The 19,719-nt window shown below is 39.6% G+C and overlaps 1 protein-coding gene across 1 annotated transcript in view; it reads right to left on the bottom strand.

The window, feature by feature from the left end:
* Positions 1-518: 518 nt before the first annotated feature.
* LOC143293801 (clarin-3-like) overlaps positions 519-19,719 on the bottom strand; it is a 34,810-nt gene continuing 15,609 nt past the window's right edge. Inside the window, exons 3-4 of the mRNA XM_076605055.1 lie at positions 4,997-5,179; positions 519-3,383 (exon numbers count right to left, since the gene is read on the bottom strand). Coding sequence (XP_076461170.1) covers positions 3,118-3,383; positions 4,997-5,179 — 449 coding nt within the window. The 3' untranslated portion in view covers positions 519-3,117. The remainder of the gene's footprint in view (positions 3,384-4,996; positions 5,180-19,719) is intronic.

Raw genomic sequence — 19,719 nt, 5'->3', positions numbered from 1 at the left:
GGGGGCCAACTATTTTCACACTGATTACTTTAAATCAATGATGTGCTCTCTTAACATTTGCACTGAGCTTGTAATGACAGTGGATTTCATACAAATATTATTTATGCTGTTATTGTTCCAATACTGTTCAACCTAATTGATGGTAACAAGCAGACTCATCTCTCCACATCATGATTCAAGCTGACCCACAAGTACCATTAAAAAATGCACAGCATATTTACTCACAAAAAACAAACTATTCAAAAATGGTTCTTTACCTCACACCTGATTATCATTACCTATGATGATTACTACACAAAAATGTTTAAAGTCTGAGCATTATTGGGACAAGCTGCTCTTTGTTTTTAACACTTTTTTCTTCTTGTAAAAGACTATAAAAAAAAAAGGAAAGTTAGAAAAACAAGTAAAAGAAGGAAAAAAAAGGCCAAAAAGAAACACAACAAAACAAACAGATCAATCTTCATTTGATATGCAAAATGTGTGGATTTATGATACAAGGCGGATTTATTTTGAAAAAAGAAAAAAGAAAGATAGAATAAGATTCTAATATCACAAGATAAAATTGGGCAAAACAAACGAACCAATATTACATTTGAATACACATGCAAAAACACATGGATTTACGAGGTGGATTTTAAGAGAGAAAGAGAGAGAAAAAGTGATAATGTCAGATTCTGATATCACATGACAAAACAGGATTCGAATTTAACTCCTTTTTTGTGTGTGCCAGTTGGGCGCTCCGAACAAAACATTTGAGTACCCAATTGTGGTTTTGGGTGCCAGCATAATAAAATTAAATAAAATCTTCCTTCGTTTCGACGGTGTGCCAAGGAAAGTCTTTCTGCCAGGCTTCATTGTACACATGCTGGTGCTTTGATTCTTATTCCTGCTGTGTATTCTTTTTGTCATCCTGATCATTTGTCTCTGTTTCGGGAGCCTTTCTTTTAACATTGAAGGTGGGAAACATTGTTCGTCGCTAACACGCCATGAACGCCAACATCCGATTGCATACGCGCAAAGATGTTGCTCCGCAAAGCACTGAACATTTTGATCAACTGCATTCAAGCTTGCTTTCTTGGTGTGTCTTTTGATTAATTTTCTTTCGTCTCTATAATTTTTTTTAGCATCAACTGGGCACTCTTGACAGAAAATTTGCATGCCTGAGCCAACTTTTCGTAGCATTTGCACCCGCTAAATTCGAACCCTGCAAAACAACAGCACAGGAGGATGGGGAGATGAAGAGAGGAAGAAAAAGGAGTTCATGTTATAAACTAATGATATGTTGGTATCTGATCAAAAGTGGATTTCAAAATATATAACTTTTTTTCTTTTTTAATCCTGACAAATATAAAATTTGTAAATAAAGGAACAAGATTGAACTAAAAAAAAAAAAAAAATCTAGAAATCACGTGACACATGACTGTGAAAGAAGAAATGATATGGTTGCCTTTGTTTCACACAATCCAACAATCTTACCCAAAAATATTCAGAGTGGGAGCAACACCAATCAGATCCATACTAACATTTTTTTTGTGTGTGGAATCAACTGAACTACCAAGATGCTGCACTATTTCACAGCCATTAAACCTTTTTAACAAAAAGAGTAGGACAATGTTTTACAGAAAAAAGAAAAAAACAGGTAACTTTCAATGAGAAATGTCACCTCCACAAAATGTGATACTTCCAACAGAACAAAGTCACACACACACACACACACACACACACACACACACACACACACACAGAAAGACATATTTCATGACATCCATTCTACTCATGATACTTAAAAAAGCAGTATGAGATTTACGACATAAACAAGAGTAACTGTAATCAGCACCAGGAAAGTCATTTCCTGACTGTGCCATAAAAATCAAATGTGGATGAATGTCAGGAATGCAGATCTTTAAATCATCTTGATTGCAATATTTTATATGTGTTTTTTCCTTTGACTGTTTAATGTAGGCTTATGCCCATATACCATGTAACAGAAATATTACTATTCAAATATAAAAAAAAAAGATGTCATCAGCATCATGAAATGTATTACATAAGAAATGCACAATGTCAGAAAAAAAGAAGACAAATTTGTAAATTGTTGAGCATGATCTTAACTTTTGAGAGTGAGAAGAGTTGCAATGACCTTCATTGAAGGCTGGATGTGTGGAAAGTGATGCTGCTGGTTTACAGTGATCTATGGTTAACTTGACTCGTCTGTTTGTGCTTCTGGGGGGCCACTGGTGTTGGGAAATCTTGCCATTTATAACTGTTGTGGATTCATGCTGGGGCTTCGTCTTTTTTCCACTGATTTCAGATTTCGTTTACTTTATGATTCACTTAACGGTATTTGTACATTGTGGATGTTGGGACTCAACTCTTCCTTGGATTTCTTGAAACCGTTGTGGTGGTGTGCTCTTTGTGAGGCTGATCGGTGGATGTGAGTGGATGGCTCATGAAGTTGACTCTTCCTTTGTATTTCTTGAATTCTTCAGACTGTTGTGGTGGTGTGCTCTTTGTGAGGTTGATCGGTGGACACGAATGGACAACTAACTCATGAAGTGAACATTGCTGAGTATCCGTATTCATATTATAATTTTTAATGTGACTGAGAAAATGTAATGTGTTACGAATTCTCAATAACTAATCATTTAATGCCCTTATAAACATAAATATTGTTGTGTGAGGTGATACAGGAGTGAAAAGGCTGTGTGTGAACATGACCTGCTGTAAATTTATCTATGATCAGTCCATTGTTCTATACAAAGAAAAAAGAAAATTTCTTGACAGTTTCTTGCAACAAACATAATAAGATGAAGCAAGAAGAAAGAAATAGAAGATGAATATGATAATATGAATGGTTACAATAGTAACATTGAAGCACCCCCTTCTAAACAAAGCTTACAAGATACAAGAACACTTTATGATCTCTAGAAGAGAAATTGTTCACATGTTCGCTGATAAATAGTTGACATAAAAAAGGATAACAATGCCAGCAACGAAGTATAAACACACGCTCCCCAGTGTGATCCAGGCACCAAAAAGCAACAGCGCCCACATATCCCCCACCCTCCACACCCCACCTATCACCGCTCCACACCATCACTCACACTGTCCACTTGCTCAGTACAGGATCATGCCGTTGTCCACCTCCTTCTCCCCAGACCCCCAGTAACTGCAGCTGACGGACTGACCAGACACGCACAGCAGGATGATGTTCAAGAGAAAGGCGCCAGCCGCTCCCACGATGAAGTAGAAGGAGTAGTCCAGGTCCGTGTGACCCTTGGAGCGCCAGCCGATTTCATAGTCATCCACCATCATGAAGTTTTCTGACAGCTGTGTGCCGAAGAGACCTCCAAACACTGCCAGTGTCACTGTTGTGAACAGCACTGAAAAACACAACAACAACAAAAAAACTACGTATGAATTAAGTGATACTTTGGCATTTCCTTTAGCTTTAACTCTGTAATCAAGCAACCTTCACCCACTCCCTGTTTGGTATTAAATAAGATGTCGGAAGAGAGAGGATCTAGTTGGTGTGCCATATATGAGCTTAACTGGTAACAAGAATTGCAGGATTGCATGTGGTGGTCCAGTACAAACAGAACAAGTCCTGTCCATGCCCACAAAGAGAGTGTGTGTGTGTGTATGTGTGTGTGTGTGTGTGTGTGTGTGTGTGTGTGTGTAAACACAGCTGCACATCTATCAGAATGCAATGACCTCCGGATCCTGCTTACTTTTCCAATCTTCACTCTTTAAATCTCTCCCACTGTGGATCAACCTTTCTACATGCTCTCCTCAGGAACAGCAGCCTGGATTTCACACAGATAAATATGTTGTGAGATAAAATAATTCAATATTGCATGCCTAAATGTTACTGGAAAAAATGACACAGTTTATTTTATCTCTATAGCTTTTCTCCAGGGGTAAAACAAAAAAAAAATCTGGATGCAGAACAACATAGAAAGAACTGGTGAGTAAGGCCAGCTGTGTTGCTGATGTGCAGATATTGTTGCACAAAAAACAAAGAGATGGTATCCCAGTCAATGAAGCCCTTGAAGGCATGAAAAACAACACTAACCACCCTGCAATCTTCCCCTTCCTCACTGCGGTGTTGGTTTCAGTCAAATCTGATGCATCACACCAACACAACCAAGCATCATGAGGAACGGGTTTTTCCTGATTGCTGGCAATGCTCCCCAACACTCCCAACCTTCCCTTTTACCCCTGACTGGACTACCACTATCGGGTACATCAGGCTAGAGTCAAAACAAGCTGTAACACAAAAATCTATTTCAATTTTTGTCTTTGAAAAATTGGCAACATTCATCAGAAACACAATCAATACTTCACCCCTGTTACTGAATGATGTATCAATCCTTATTCAGCCATTATAAAAGTTTATGTATATTTTGAAAGAAGCATGGCGTGAATTTCACATTCTCTCCTACATCCTGAATGCTGTGAAGTCATACAAAAATGATTATATACCAAACTTATGCTAAAACACATATACCCCAGATCAACAAAAGAAGATATAGTACAAATAAATGAACAAAGAAAAAAAAAGTCAGAGACATAAACAAATAAATTTATAATTCTTTTAACATCAGAAATAAACCACCAAACAAACAAAATTATCAAATCAACACATTTGCAACCACAACTGATAAATTGTCAGAGCCACAAAATTTCATCTGCGGACCACAACCCAAAAACTGCCAGTCATGACTACAACTTTTGGTTTTGGCCGTTACCAAAGACAAAGGACAAAGGCAAGACTTTGCCACACAAAGAGTGTGAAAACTACTCTCTGAACTTCTTGTGAAAGCAGAGTTTGAAAATTAGTTAAAAAAATCATTTTTTAAACACCACTCAACCTGTAGCGTTGCTACAGTCTAAACTGCTTGGTCCTGGCACAGCAACTCAGCAGATTTTGCTTTGTCAGAAATGTGTTCATTTGGGAGGGGGGAAGGAGAACAAAGAAAGAGTGAGAACCTACAGGAGAGTCCATTCCACACGTAGAGCCCCATGGGACCGGTGATGGTCTCGATGGGGCGGCCGGCGATGTTGAAGATGGCGAAGCCTATGGCCACCAGCCCCATGACGATGGACAGGGACAGGAACACAATGGTGCACACCCACAGCGGGAAGCTGAACAGGCCATGCTGGATCTGACTATAGCCTGCAACACACATTCCAAAATATATCTTTCATTCAATCACACGCTGGATCTGACTATAGCCTGCAACACACATTCCAAAATATATCTTTCATTCAATCACACGCTGGATCTGACTATAGCCTGCAACACACATTCCAAAATATATCTTTCATTCAATCACATGCTGGATCTGACTATAGCCTGCAACACACATTCCAAAATATATCTTTCATTCAATCACATGCTGGATCTGACTATAGCCTGCAACACACATTCCAAAATATATCTTTCATTCAATCACATGCTGGATCTGACTATAGCCTGCAACACACATTCCAAAATATATCTTTCATTCAATCACATGCTGGATCTGACTATAGCCTGCAACACACATTCCAAAATATATCTTTCATTCAATCACATGCTGGATCTGACTATAGCCTGCAACACACATTCCAAAATATATCTTTCATTCAATCGCATGCTGGATCTGACTATAGCCTGCAACACACATTCCAAAATATATCTTTCATTCAATCACATGCTGGATCTGACTATAGCCTGCAACACACATTCCAAAATATATCTTTCATTCAATCACACGCTGGATCTGACAAAAGCTTGCAAGACACATTCAAAAATATATCTTTCATTCAGTCACACGCTGGATCTGACTATAGCCTGCAAGACACATTCCAAAATATATCTTTCATTCAATCACATGCTGGACCTGACTATAGCCTGCAAGACACATTCAAAACTATATCTTTCATTCAATCACATGCTGGACCTGACTATAGCCTGCAAGACACATTCAAAACTATATCTTTCATTCAATCACATGCTGGATCTGACAAAAGCCTGCAACACACATGTATTCAAAAATACATCTTTCATTCAATCGCATGCTGGATCTGACTATAGCCTGCACCACACATTCAAAAATATAGATCAAAATCAATCACATGCTGGATCTGTCTATAGCCTGCAACACACATGTATTAAAAAATATATCATTCATTCAATCACATGTTGGATCTGATGACAGCCTGCAACACACATTAAAAAATATATCTTTAATTCAATCACACGCTGGATCTGACTTTTGCCTGCAAGACACACTAAAAAATAGATATCAAAATCAATCACATGCTGGATCTGACTATAGCCCGCAACACACATTCAAAAAGAAACATTTCATTCAATCAATAAGTTGCATTAAATTAACCAGGGCTCATGATACCCATCCGTCCTGAACAACTAAACCTTTAGGTGGATAAGTGGAAATGCTCTCTCCACTTGTCTGTTAGGCAACTTGTTTCTGATTGTCAGCAGAAGGGTAAATGAGCAGTCAGCTTCAGTATATACTGATCACACTTTCATCCTCCTCTCTATTCCCTGTTTAGACCAAGATGTGTTCTGTGAATAAAATGTGTCAGTGCAGAAATAACATATCTGACTTGAAATTCTCTGTTCACTTCTTCTTACCGTTAGTAACCAAACAATTACATCATCTTTTCCTGTAAAATATACTACTTATAATGTTGTATAATGAATCATGTGTACTGGCTTGTCACTGCTTTACCGGTAATTACATTTTTTTTTAACCATACCTTATTTAGGGAGGTCAAGTACAAATTTGGGAGTGCAAGTAGAGGTTTATATCTACTGTTTTTTTCTAATTTTACTGAATATTATTCAGTTAAACCCTCTTTAAGCTTTAACTGCTTGAAAATTACTTAATCTGGAGTAATATGATTACTTACTTGGACTGAAATAGGTCAAATCAACTGACTGAGCAACAACAATAATATTTATCAGAGTACATGTCTGATCCTTAATAACTTTGGCATTCCAACTCTAGTGTTTAGCTAAAGATTGATGAATTCTGCAACCAGCAATTACATTGCTGCAAAATTCTAGGTGTAATTCCTCTATCAAACAACAGATCCATCCCAAATTTGTCTCAACTCAAGAAGATGTCATGTATGTTAGAACTCTACAGTCAGGTTTAATAATAATAACAATGTACACTTATATAGCGCCCTTTCTCTCTAAGAGTTCAGGGCGCTTTACATGAAAGAAAAATATTACAAGTTATATGAAACATTCATGACCACTCTTGCTCAACCCCCCCCCCCCCCCCCCACACACACACACACACACTCTCCCTTTCCCACTCTACATACATCCAAAGTGAGCTGACACAAGTGGTGCTGGAGAACAAGGAAGCTGAGAATGCTTATAGATAGGTTTGAAAAAGATGAGTTTTTAGTGATGAGCGAAAAGCAGAAACAGAATCAGATGCACGGATGTGATGAGGAAGGTTGTTCCAGATGTGAGGAGCAGCAAAGAAGAAAGAACATTCACCATAGGTTTTTGTATTGACACGAGGAAGTTTCAAAAGGGAACAGTCAGAGGAAAAACTGAGATTTCTTGCCGGAGTGTAAACACTGATAAGGTCAGAAAGATCACCACCACATGTAGTGATATGTCACAAGGGGATCAACATCCCAGGAAAGTGTGGGGAGTGGACCTGTCTGACACTACACTGACACCAGCAGAACAACACATCAAGACAGGAAACCAAAATGCCACTTCATGTAGGGTGTCTGGGATTAAATCATCATCAGCTAAACAAGAGCCGGCTCAGTGAAGAAAATTATATGGGCAACACAGAATTCCGGCACACACACACACACACACACACACACACTGCCTTACACTCCAAAACAGATACAAAGCCAGAGACTTTACAAAAAAAGCTGGTGCACCATGCCTTCCAATGGATAAATTCTAATGAATTTTGCATTTTTTAATTCTGCTACTTTTCTTAACAGCCCTGGTGGTGCTAATAATAATAATAATAATACATATTTTTTTCTATGGCGTGATATCCAGTATCAATGCTGCTCAAAGCGCCTTACATCATCCAGGAGATTATAAACATGCCTTTAAAAAAAATTTCAACAGCTCTCTGCCAACAAAAAATATACAATGTGTTGATATAAATTAAAAGCACATTTCAGATATGAATCTGATGATAAAAACTATCAAGTAAATAAGGCTCAGATTAAAACAAAATGCATTTCATAGAACACACACACACACACACACACACACACACACATGCGCGCACCCTAACATTCAGTATCAACTGCACTTAAAACAGAACTGCATAAGCATTAAACTAAAGTATTTCTAGCATAGAATTCCGTTCGGACATACTAACATGCATGCACAATTACAAACGCGTACCAGAACAGTGTACCCTCACACACACGCGCGCGCGCGAACACACACACACACGTCAGGATTAAAAATAACCAGATTTTAAAAAAAAAGAAAAAAAAGGACTTAACATCTAAGACCAAACTACATAAAATACACAATGCATTTAAACAGGATAACAAAAATACTTGTACAAAGAAACTTGCTAACCAACATAATTTGGTTTAACTGTTCTGCCCAAAACAAAGCTGCTTACAGAAAAGGTAGGTTTTCAGATCTGACTTAAAAGAATGTAGATCAGAGGCATTTCTAAGAGATGAAGGTAGAGAATTCCACACTTGGGGAAACTGAGCTCTGAAAGACCTATTTCCAGCACATTTCAGATAAGTCCTTGGGACAGTATAAGCAGCTATTCAGAACTGGATCTTAATGCTCTGTGCGGTTCATAAGTTTTCAGTTCAAAGGAGAGATACAGTGGAAAAGACTTGTCAAAATGTCTGAAGGCGAGTGTTGCTGACTCATAGTGAATGTGGGACTCAATTGGAAGCCAGTGTAACCAATTCAGAAGAGGTGTAACATGATCAGATTTCTATTTTGGCGAGAACCAGTTGTGCAGCATTGTTCTGAATTTTCTGTAATCTGTGGATGGAGGAAGATGGTAAACCTGCGAGAGTGGAATTGCAGTGATCTAGGCTGGACAGGATGAAAGAGGAAACCAACTGAGCCATGTTTTTCTCAGTTACGTATGGTCTGACTGAGGTCAGCCTACGAAGATGAAAGTTACATGAGTGACACAAGAATGAAATTTGGTTGTTCATAGTCCAGGTTTGATCAACATATACACCCAAGTATTTGTGCTACATCCCTCTCTACACTTTGTACACTAATACTGTGGGCAAGTGTAAGTGAGCAAGTTACTTTGTGTGTGTGTGTGTGTCTGTGTGTGTGCGTGTGTGTGTGTGTCTGTGTGTGTGCGTGTGTGCTCGCGCGCATGTGCATGAAAGTGTGCGCGAGTGTGTGCATGTGTGATCATTCTCATCATATACACACATACACACAATCTGTTCTAAATGACATTTTCATGATTGTGTGTCATGTATGACATAATAAAGTGAAGAACATGCCAGAAATAAACCTGCCTTAATAAACCAGTCACATTCAACACTATAACATGAAACATTGAAAGAAAAGCACTGTGAATAAGCTCATTTTGATTGGAACTGCACTGTGCAGCAGCCAAAACATACCAGCATGGTGCAATTATTTCCTTCAAGTTTTATCAGTCTGTTGTGCTCAGTATTGTGTTGCCAACATTGGCCTACATCCAGTCCGCACACACACACACACAAACACACACACCATCATACACATGTACTCTCACTCGTGCAAACACATACAATCACAGCCACACACAAACACACACAAACACACACACACACACACACACTGTACTTTACTCTTTACAAACCACACATCATCATCAACATCCTCCCCCCAGTTCAATACCTCATTCAATCAATGCCCCAAGCGGGGCTCCCTACCAGTTGCTCACATACGTCTCAGCACAAAGGCCAGCAACAGCAGCTTTTCAACAATTAGACTTATCTGATTTTCAGGAAACAAGGGCCTGTCACAGTGGGTATAAGATCAATACACCTGTCATTTATTTACCTGCCCCTTCCACCCCACATTATAACTGGAGCCACCGCCGCACGATGTGACAAAAACAGCACAACGTCTTGTGATATTTCAAATCATTGTGGAGGCAAGAGGAAGGCCACACTAATGAAGAATGTAAACATTGTGTAATTTAGGAAAATAGATATATGCCTGTTGTGCTTGAGAGTGACAGTGTAATCTATTTCCAAAACACATACTTATATACTTGTAATGTTAGAGACCAACAGTGACTAAGCATGTTTGAGACTAATTTGTTTTTTTCCGGTCAACAAGACACCTCACACAAGATATGGTTGAAATGCCTTCTTAAACATATGAAGAACTGTATGAATCAATCGTTCATTGCTTATGTTCTTTTCTTTGTTTCTCATCAAATAAAAACATATACATTAAGCACCAGATAAAACTGGCAATCTCCCTATGACACTGACTGATTCAGACATATTTCTCTTTCCCTGTTCTGTTAATAACATCATGGCATTGCTTGAAACAGAAAATTCTAAAACTTAAGTCAGCTTTTCAAAACAAAATCTAAATCAAATTCGCACACTCATTTTAACATCTTGATGTCAGCATAGATACTAACATTCATATTATGTGGAGAAAGAACTTACAGCAAAAACAGGATCATTCAACTGTAATCTGCAATGACCACAAAGGAAAAAGAGACCATAACCATGAAATAAAGAGAGAGAGAGAGCAGAGAGAGAGAGAGCACAGAGAAAGAGAGCAGAGAGAGTGACAAAGAGAGAGAGAAGAGAGTGACAGAGAGAGAGAGAGAGAGAGAGCACAGAGAGAGAGAGAGAGCACAGACAGTGACAAAGAGAGAGAGCACAGATAGTGACAAAGAGAGAGAGAAGAGAGTGAGACACACACACACACACACACACACAAATGCAAAATTTTCAAGCAGTTGAAAAATGGTGACATGGTCACACCTTCTAAACATAACATGTAACATGTACACATATCAAAAAGTTAAGAATGACCTAATTTACAGCCCTTCCCTCCCAATCTTTTTTTTTTTTTCTTTTAAGGCCTGTCATGAAGGAATACTGAGCACTATTCCCTTCACATGACACTGACAACTTAGGCCTATCATTGGCAAGACGCCTGACATAACGCCAACAGATGGGTGGTTAAGACCGATTAAGTCTTATTTACCTGATAGGGTGAAAAGGTCAGTGATCATTTACTAACCTGCCTGGAACAGTAGCGCCTGTGGATTGATAGCTATCATGGACGCACCCCCCACTCACATCCAGGGGCAGTTATTTCTGTCCCCCTCTCCACTCCCCCACCCTCCCACGTGACTAATCTCCACACCCATTTACAAAATATTGGTAAAGCCACTTCAACTGATACAGTGTTCAGTGTGATAGATGTAACAGACAACAATAAAAGATGTTCTAAAAATAGTTTCATCATATTGACAGGCATCACCCAGGTGATCACACTTTGAAGCTCTTTCTGAAACACACACACACACACACACACACACACAATCTCTTTCTTGAGAGTAAAAATGCTTAAAAATCAGCCAGACTACTCCAGTACAAACGTTTTCTTTCTTTCAAAAAGCACAGATATGCCTTCAAAGGACACTGTCTTCTCACTTCACAGTTGAACCTTGGAGGCCTGAGGCAATGCTTTTAATCTTCACAGCAACCACTGTTAGTGTAACAGAACAGGATCCATCAGTACAACTTCAAAGAAAGGTGGTAGAATGACAGACGTGCCTTTGCATATTGTATATTCTACATTATTCATACGGGGATAGGAACTTGAGGCCAGGAGAATAATCTCCAGTACTGGGTGAATTAATGTTCTTTCCTAAAGGTAATAAAATAAGCACGAAGGATACTTTTCTTCACCCAACCCTCAAATGGGGAGAAGTAGTTTTGTTGTTGTTGTTGATGGCAATGAAGAGGTAGAGAGAGAGAGAGAGAGAGAGAGAGAGAGATTTTTTATTTATTATTCAATAAAGGATGTGGCCACTCATGAAGGGGATGCTGAGAACACACACAACAGTACAAGTTGTCACAGAGAGAGAGAGAGAGAGAGAGAGAGAGAGAACACTAAACACTAAAATGTTTAATGTCATTAGCTGTGACATAGTAGGTACAAATCAGAACAAAAATGGTGCAAAACAGATAAAATGGAACAAAAAGGAAAAAAACAGAATTGAAGCAAAATAAACTACTGAGGGATAAGTGACACTTTGGTACTTTGTCATTAGCTTAAAAAGTACATGTGGCAGTGGTGGTACTGTCCTATTTTTCCCCAGTCATTCGTCTCCAAGGTTTGGACAGCACATAGGAAACAAAGTACATGTAAATGTATAATAATCATCTAAGCATGTGACATCAACACGCATCATATCAATGCAAACACATAACAAAGTACATATAAAACATACAATGATTATTTAAGCCTGTAACATTGAAACACATCAGATCAATACGAACACATCACAAAATACATTGTCGAGACTGACAATTCAAATGTAATCCTTCCTTTTTGTCAGTGCCTTGTTTTTCTTTCTTTTTTCTTTTTTCCCTCGTAGAACCCATACTAAGTTTTTCATTGATTAATGAGTATTTGGACCGATAGTAGACATTTCACATATCTTTACTGCCTTGGATACATATTTTGCAAGTCAGAGTATCACATCTTCATTTTCTGTCGTCAGTATGCCAAACAAATCTTTTCTCTGCGCTGGAGTTGTGTTGAAAAGGGTACATTTTTTTCGCAATTTTTTCTATATTTTAATAATAATAATAATAATGGATACTTATATAGCACACTATCCAGAAATCTGCTCTAGGTGCTTTACAAAAACGCTTTTGATAACATAAAACATTATATCTATGTTACATACACACACCAAAATGTGACCACACACACACACGCGCGCGCACGCGCACGCACGCACACACACACACACACACACACTGCATACATACATTTTAACATACATGTGTATCTAACAGCTACCCTAACACATACGCACACATAGGCAGGCACAAACTTACATAGACACACGCACACACAATACACATTCATATACATGCATGTAGTTGTGGACCTGCCACAATTGAACTTATTGCTGAGGGAAAAGGTGAGTTTTGAGACGAGATTTAAAAGATGCGAGGGAATCAGAATGACGGAGGTTATCAGGGAGCTTGTTCCACGTCTTTGGCGATTGAAAAGAAAACGATCTGTGTCCATAGGTCTTACTTCTGACGTGAGGTATCCTGAGAAGTCGAGTATCAGAGGAAGAACGGAGCTGGCGAGACGGGGTATAGATATGGATGAGTTCAGAAAGATATTTGGGGCCAGATCCGTTGACTGCAGAAAAGGTCAGAGTGGATAGCTTATAGTCTATTCGATCAGAAACAGGCAACCAGTGGAGAGACTGAAGGAGAGGAGAAACATGGTCAAATTTAGAAGCTCTGCAAATGAGTCTGGCAGCGTTATTCTGAATTCTTTGGAGTCTGTCTAACAGGTATTTGGGAAGGCCGGCCAAAAGAGAGTTGCAGTAATCCAATCTTGAGAGAACCAGAGAGCATACAAGTGTCTTGGTTGCATCGGTTGAGAGATAGTGGCGGATAGAGCTGATTCTACGCAGTTCCAAATAGGCAACTTTACAGATATTCGAAATGTGCTGTTGGAAGGAAAGAGACTGGTCCAGGATTACACCAAGACTGCGAACAGAGGGAGAAAGTGAAACAGGTGTGCTATTGATCAGAACAGAGTCAGGAAAGGAAGGATGTTGACGAAACTTCTTTGGACAGGTTATCATAAATTCAGTCTTATCATCATTTAATTGCAGCTTGTTGAGAGTCATCCAGTCCTTTAGGCCAGCAATGCACTCCTGTGTTTGAGTCACCAGTGCATCGAATTCAGCTATGGAAGCCGACTGATAAAGTTGTGTGTCATCAGCAAAGCTCTCATGCGACATCGCATGATGACTGATGACATCCGACACAGGAGCCGCATACAGCACGAAAAGAACAGGACCTAGGACGACCCTTGTGGGACACCATATTTCAAGGCAGATACTCTAGAGTATGTACCATTTACACACACTTTCTGTGTACGATCTGACAGGTAAGACGTGATCCATGCTAGTGCAGTGTCACGAATACCAAAGGAAGTTTTAAGTCTGTTCAAGAGGATAGAGTGGTCGATAGTGTCAAAAGCTGCTGACAAATCTAAGAGAGCGAGAACAGATATCTTATCCTCATCAAATCCCGAAAGCAAATCATTCACTATTCTAAGAAGGGCTGTTTCGCAACTATGACCACGTCTATAAGCTGACTGGTGGGAATTAAGTAAACCATTCTGCTCCAGATGAGCTAAGAGCTGAGACAATATGATCTTTTCTAGCAGTTTTGATAAAAATGACAGATTAGAGACAGGTCGATAATTTTTCAAACAATTATGATCCAAAGATGGTTTCTTGATGAGTGGACGTACAACAGCAGATTTGAAGCTTTCAGGGAAACAACCAGACAGTAAGGAAGAATTGATGACATGAGTAATATGTGGCAGTAGAACATCAATACATTCAACCAACAAAGAAGACGGGACAGGGTCAAGCTCACAGGATTTCGGACAAGCGCTCAGACACACTTTCTTCACAAAATCTTCAGTAACCGGTTGGAAACAATGTAAAACAGGACCACTGTACACGCGTTCTTGAACGGGTGAAGAAGGAGACACAACAGAGTCAAGCTTCTCACGAATGCATGATATTTTGCCGGTGAAGAAGTCAGAAAACTTTTGAGGGAGTTCCTGCACCGAAAATGTTGTAGGGAGAGGAGTGTTTTTCATTTTACCTAGTAGATTGTTCGTAGCGTTGAAAAGCTGTTTGGCTGTGGTGCATGCAAGTATTTTAGAAGAGTAGAACTTTGACTTTGCCCTGTCAACAATGTTTGTTACATTATTCCTGGCTGTCTGAAAAATGTCCCTACTGATGGTCAAACTAGTTGCACGCCAGTGCCTCTCAGCTCTCCTTCTACACATAAATATGAAACGATTTTCATCTTCTGGGCTTTCGCCACACATTGGACAAGAGAGAGAGAGAGAGAGAGAGAGACAGAGAGACAGAGAAAGACAGAGACAGACAGACAAACGGACAGAGTGGGTGGTACTGATAGGCGCACAATAAATCATATATCGTGATATACTGTGTGTATGAGAGAACTGTAAAGATGTTGAACTACTAGATGAGGGGGGGGGGGGGGGGGTTGGGGGGGGGGGGGGGGAAGAAAAAAAACCCGGATTGCTGAGGGGGCATGAAATCATAAAAGTGAAAGAAAGCTATTATCTTCTCACAGAACATGACTGAGATGAACGGAGGATGAACACCTTTCTTAACAAAACGTATCATGATGTAGTACCACTCAGTCCCTGTATATAATCAGCTCAGCCCAAGCCTTCTGCTCATGTCACATTCCTGATGACAGCACTGCCGTCATGCACAGCACACTAACTATCAATGTCAGCAACAGCCCTTCCACACTCCCTTCCGTGATGAACAGAAAAGCACAAAGATCAATACATCTGCCACAGCATCAATTTCATATGTCAGGACAAAAATATATTCCCAAGGATTTCAACCTCTCCTTTAATGATCTGGTTGGTTTGTTGTTTGCTATTCTTAACAGTTTTAATTGAGTGAGTGAGTGAGTGAGTGAGTGAGTGTGTGTGTGTGTGTGTGTGTGTGTGTGTGTGTGTGTGTGTGTGTGTGTGTGTGTGTGTGTGTGTGTGTGTGTGTGTGAGAGAGAGAGAGAGAGAGAGAGAGAGAGAGAGAGAGAGATTTACATACATGCGCGTGCATGTGTGTGTGTGTGAGAAAGAGTGTGTGTGTATGTGTGCGCGCGCACGTGTGTGTGTGTGTGTGTGTGTGTGTTCCGTGTTTATGAATGTGTACAAACAGATAGAATATTAATAACAGAACAACTAATAATAATATATTAATAGTAAAACAACTTTAGGCTCTTTATAAACAAGGTACAGAACACAAAAAAATGTAATACTACATGCAAGGGTAACATGAAAAGAATAATCCATACATGTCTGCCCGGTGTTACATAAAACATTCCAGCAAGTTTCATAAGCAGAGAACGGTTACCATGACAACCAGTATGCAAACCCTCAATCCCCCACCCTCCCACACAAAGACTTACACAGGTGTACACAATAACTGACCTCCACACACACTTGTCACACTCAACACACACACACACACACACACACACACACAAAGCATTGTCATTGTGTGCATGCGTGTGAGTGAGAGAGAGAGAGAATATCTCAGACCCAGATGTTTTATTCATAAAGGCCACAGCCTCTTAGAAGCAGAATACACGTTAAGAAATGGAAGTTGCACACTAGCTCACACAGAATGTTCTTATTGTTACAATGGCACTTCGCCTTTTACATGTTTCAAAAAGATACAGAGTAAACTGTTTAACAAGATTTTCACCCAACAATAACAGGACAAGCTTAAATAAATAAGCCATGTATAAGGTAGTTTGAAATATTGTTCTGCATAAATTGACAAAGAGAGAGAGAGAGAGAGAGAGAGGGAGAGACAGGAGGGGGATGGGGGAGGGGCTGGAAGAGAGAGAGGGAGTGAGACGTGTGTGTGTGTGTGTGTGTGTGCACGCGCACACAGAAATATTAACTCTTTTAGTTAATGACAGCGTACATCAGTGCATGCATGCAAAAATCCAATCGCAAGTGTGTGTGTGTGTGTGTGTGTGTGTGTGTGTGTGTGTGTGTGTGTGTGTGTGTGTGCTCATGCATGGTTGTTTATAAATAAGGGTAATCTATTCAGACTGCATCCATAATTGTACACATGTGCATGCGCGTGTGTTGTTTTCTCAAATAAACCACTCTTTGCTCCTCCCTCTCTGAACATGTGTAGATATTGTTCAACACAAATTAAGATCGTTTACATCTTTTGTGTTTGTAAAAAAAATAGAATGATGACATAACTCAATGAAATAATACATATCCACTATCACTGATTGATGGAAAAATCTTTTTCCCCATATAAATGTGAATGTTGATAATGATATGTCATTCAATCACTTCAAAATTTTTTTTTTGGAATGCAGGGGAAAAAAAAGATCTTTAACTTCTTCTGGACAGCATGTACATGATTATTTTTTGTTTTGTTTTTGTTTACATGTCTCAGCCTATGAGCCAAACACAGCCATGAAGCTATGGATAGCATAGGACTTTTGCAAAGTCATCCTTAGATCATTACTGTTCCACAGACACTTAACCCCTTGACTGTTCAACTTTGGTTTATGAGATCAGTGTGGCATAAACATGAAGTGCACTTGGTGCACTTTGAACAGGAGTAAGTGGTGTAATTGGTTTTGCTGAACAAAAGTTATGCAAATCCCATCAAGAAGAAATGTAAGTAAATAAAGGCGACTGACACCCTAGCCTGTCAATCTAATCTTATCTCAGTGGTGTCACAGCCCTTCACAGACTTTTTTTTTTTAACTTAATTTTTTTTTCCCAAAAACATGTATACAATACAGAGAACAGTATGAAACAAACAATATAAAATGAACAGTAGCATCCTCCACTACAGAGAGAAAGACAAAACAAAACAAAACAAAACAAAAAAACAAAAAAAACGACAACAAAAAAAAAACAAACAAACAAACAAAAAACAAACAAAACAAACAAACAAAAAACAAACAAAAAACAGTAAACAACAAAAACAACATCAACAAATACAGAAGAAGAAAAAAACACCAAAAAAAAACTTGTCCAATCATTCAATCCATAAATGTTTACACATTATTGATTGCAGTAATCATGATGAGTTAAGGCCCTTCACAGACTTGATCACACTCATCAGCAGCAGTCAAGGGGTTAAGCAGTCGTGCATCAACTGGGAGAAGACAGCATCAGAACACTGGAGTCTAGAGATAACATTCACCGCTGACGAGCGACATTACGACTCATTGCCAACAACTCCACAACCATGAAATATTATACCTATCAGGCTGCTGTGGCAAACAACCTGTCAAACTCACATGGTAAATTATTGCACTTGCTGAGAAGAGCGGTGCAGCACTAAGGAAGAAGTGCTGCACAGAAAACTGCTTCGTCACTCGGCATAAGTCATTTCCTTGAAAGAAAGCTGTCTCCAGTGTCAGATCTGTGTGTATGCATACTGGTTTAAGAACGTATGATACATGTTTTCCTAAAAGTTCTTTGATTCGTTTTAAAAGTGCTCCAAAAAGAAAAAGAAGCAAACAAGGTGTATTTCCAAAACAGAACTGTATAAAATGACATTTGACATTGCTTTTATTCCACTTATTTCCAGCCAACTGCACCGTCATATCTGGACTGCTCAACTGAATTAAAAAATCAATTGTGTTAAAGTGAAAAGTCTGTCACATCTGAAAAAAACAACAAAACAAACAACAAACAAAAAACATGTAGAAGAGAACACAGTTCATGACACTACCTTAACCAGAAAAGAAACCATTAAAACCATCAAGCTCCTTAAGGCAAATAAGACTAAGCTGTGCTGAGGACATAAGCCCTTCTGCTAAATCGCTGTAAAAAATATTAATACTGTCACAATTTACTTTTTTAACTAAAAACCCAATTCTTTTTGTACTGGAGAACAGACAGTAACTGAGTAACTTGGCATGTGCAGAGGAGAGAAAGTGTTATTTCATAACACAAAACAGCACAAAAAAGTGAGCTTTTGGGTAAAACAGCACACCATCACACACAGTGATGTTAACCAACAGCTCACAAGTGTTGAGTGAAGGCAAAGCAAGGCAAGAAGTTTATTTCATGTACCCACTGGAGGCCTCTAATCATTCCACCCAAGGATCTTTTGCACACACCACAGAAACGTCACCCAATTTCAGGCTGATACTGTTCCTGTTTCTGTTCATCTGATTAACATAAATCTATAATTTATAATGGCCCGCCTGGCAAAGAGGGTTTGGGACAATCCCATGCTGACCATCAACACCAAGATGCAGGTGAGCCTGTGTGCTCAGCACTCTGCTCTATGGCAGCAAGACATGGACCCTCTACTCTTGCCAAGAACACAGACTCAACACCTTTTGCCTGCGCAACCTCAGGAGAATTCTGGCCATCACGTGGCAAAACCGTGCACAAAACAAAAAAGTCCTTGACCAGGCAGGTATCTCCAGCATGTTTGCACTCCTGACCAGGCGCTGTCTACTGTGGCTTGACCATGTCAGATGAATGGATGATGGGCGAATCCCTATGGACATCTTTTATGGCGAGCTCGCCACTGGTTCCAGACCTGCAGGAAGACCTGTCCTACGCTACATGGACATCTGCAAGCAAGACATGAGGGCAGGCGACATGGACCCAGCAGGTTGGGAGGTGGAAGCTGAAGGCCAAAACAGCTGGAGAAGGACCGTGAAGGCATGTATCCAGAGGAGCGAGGAGAAGAGAGAACAGCACTGGGAAGAGGGAAGAGAGTGCAGATGGCAGAGGGCAGACTCCATACCCTCTGAGCCAGGAGTGACTTTCTCCTGCGACAACTGCAACAGAGCCTGCTGATCCAGAATTGGACTGTAGGCACTGCAACTAAACAACTTGACTGAACCAGGCGCAGA

Source organism: Babylonia areolata, chromosome 19 (genome assembly GCF_041734735.1).
Source record: "Babylonia areolata isolate BAREFJ2019XMU chromosome 19, ASM4173473v1, whole genome shotgun sequence".
NCBI classification, from domain to species: domain Eukaryota; kingdom Metazoa; phylum Mollusca; class Gastropoda; order Neogastropoda; family Buccinidae; genus Babylonia; species Babylonia areolata.
This window is presented reverse-complemented; position numbering and strand designations above follow the sequence as displayed.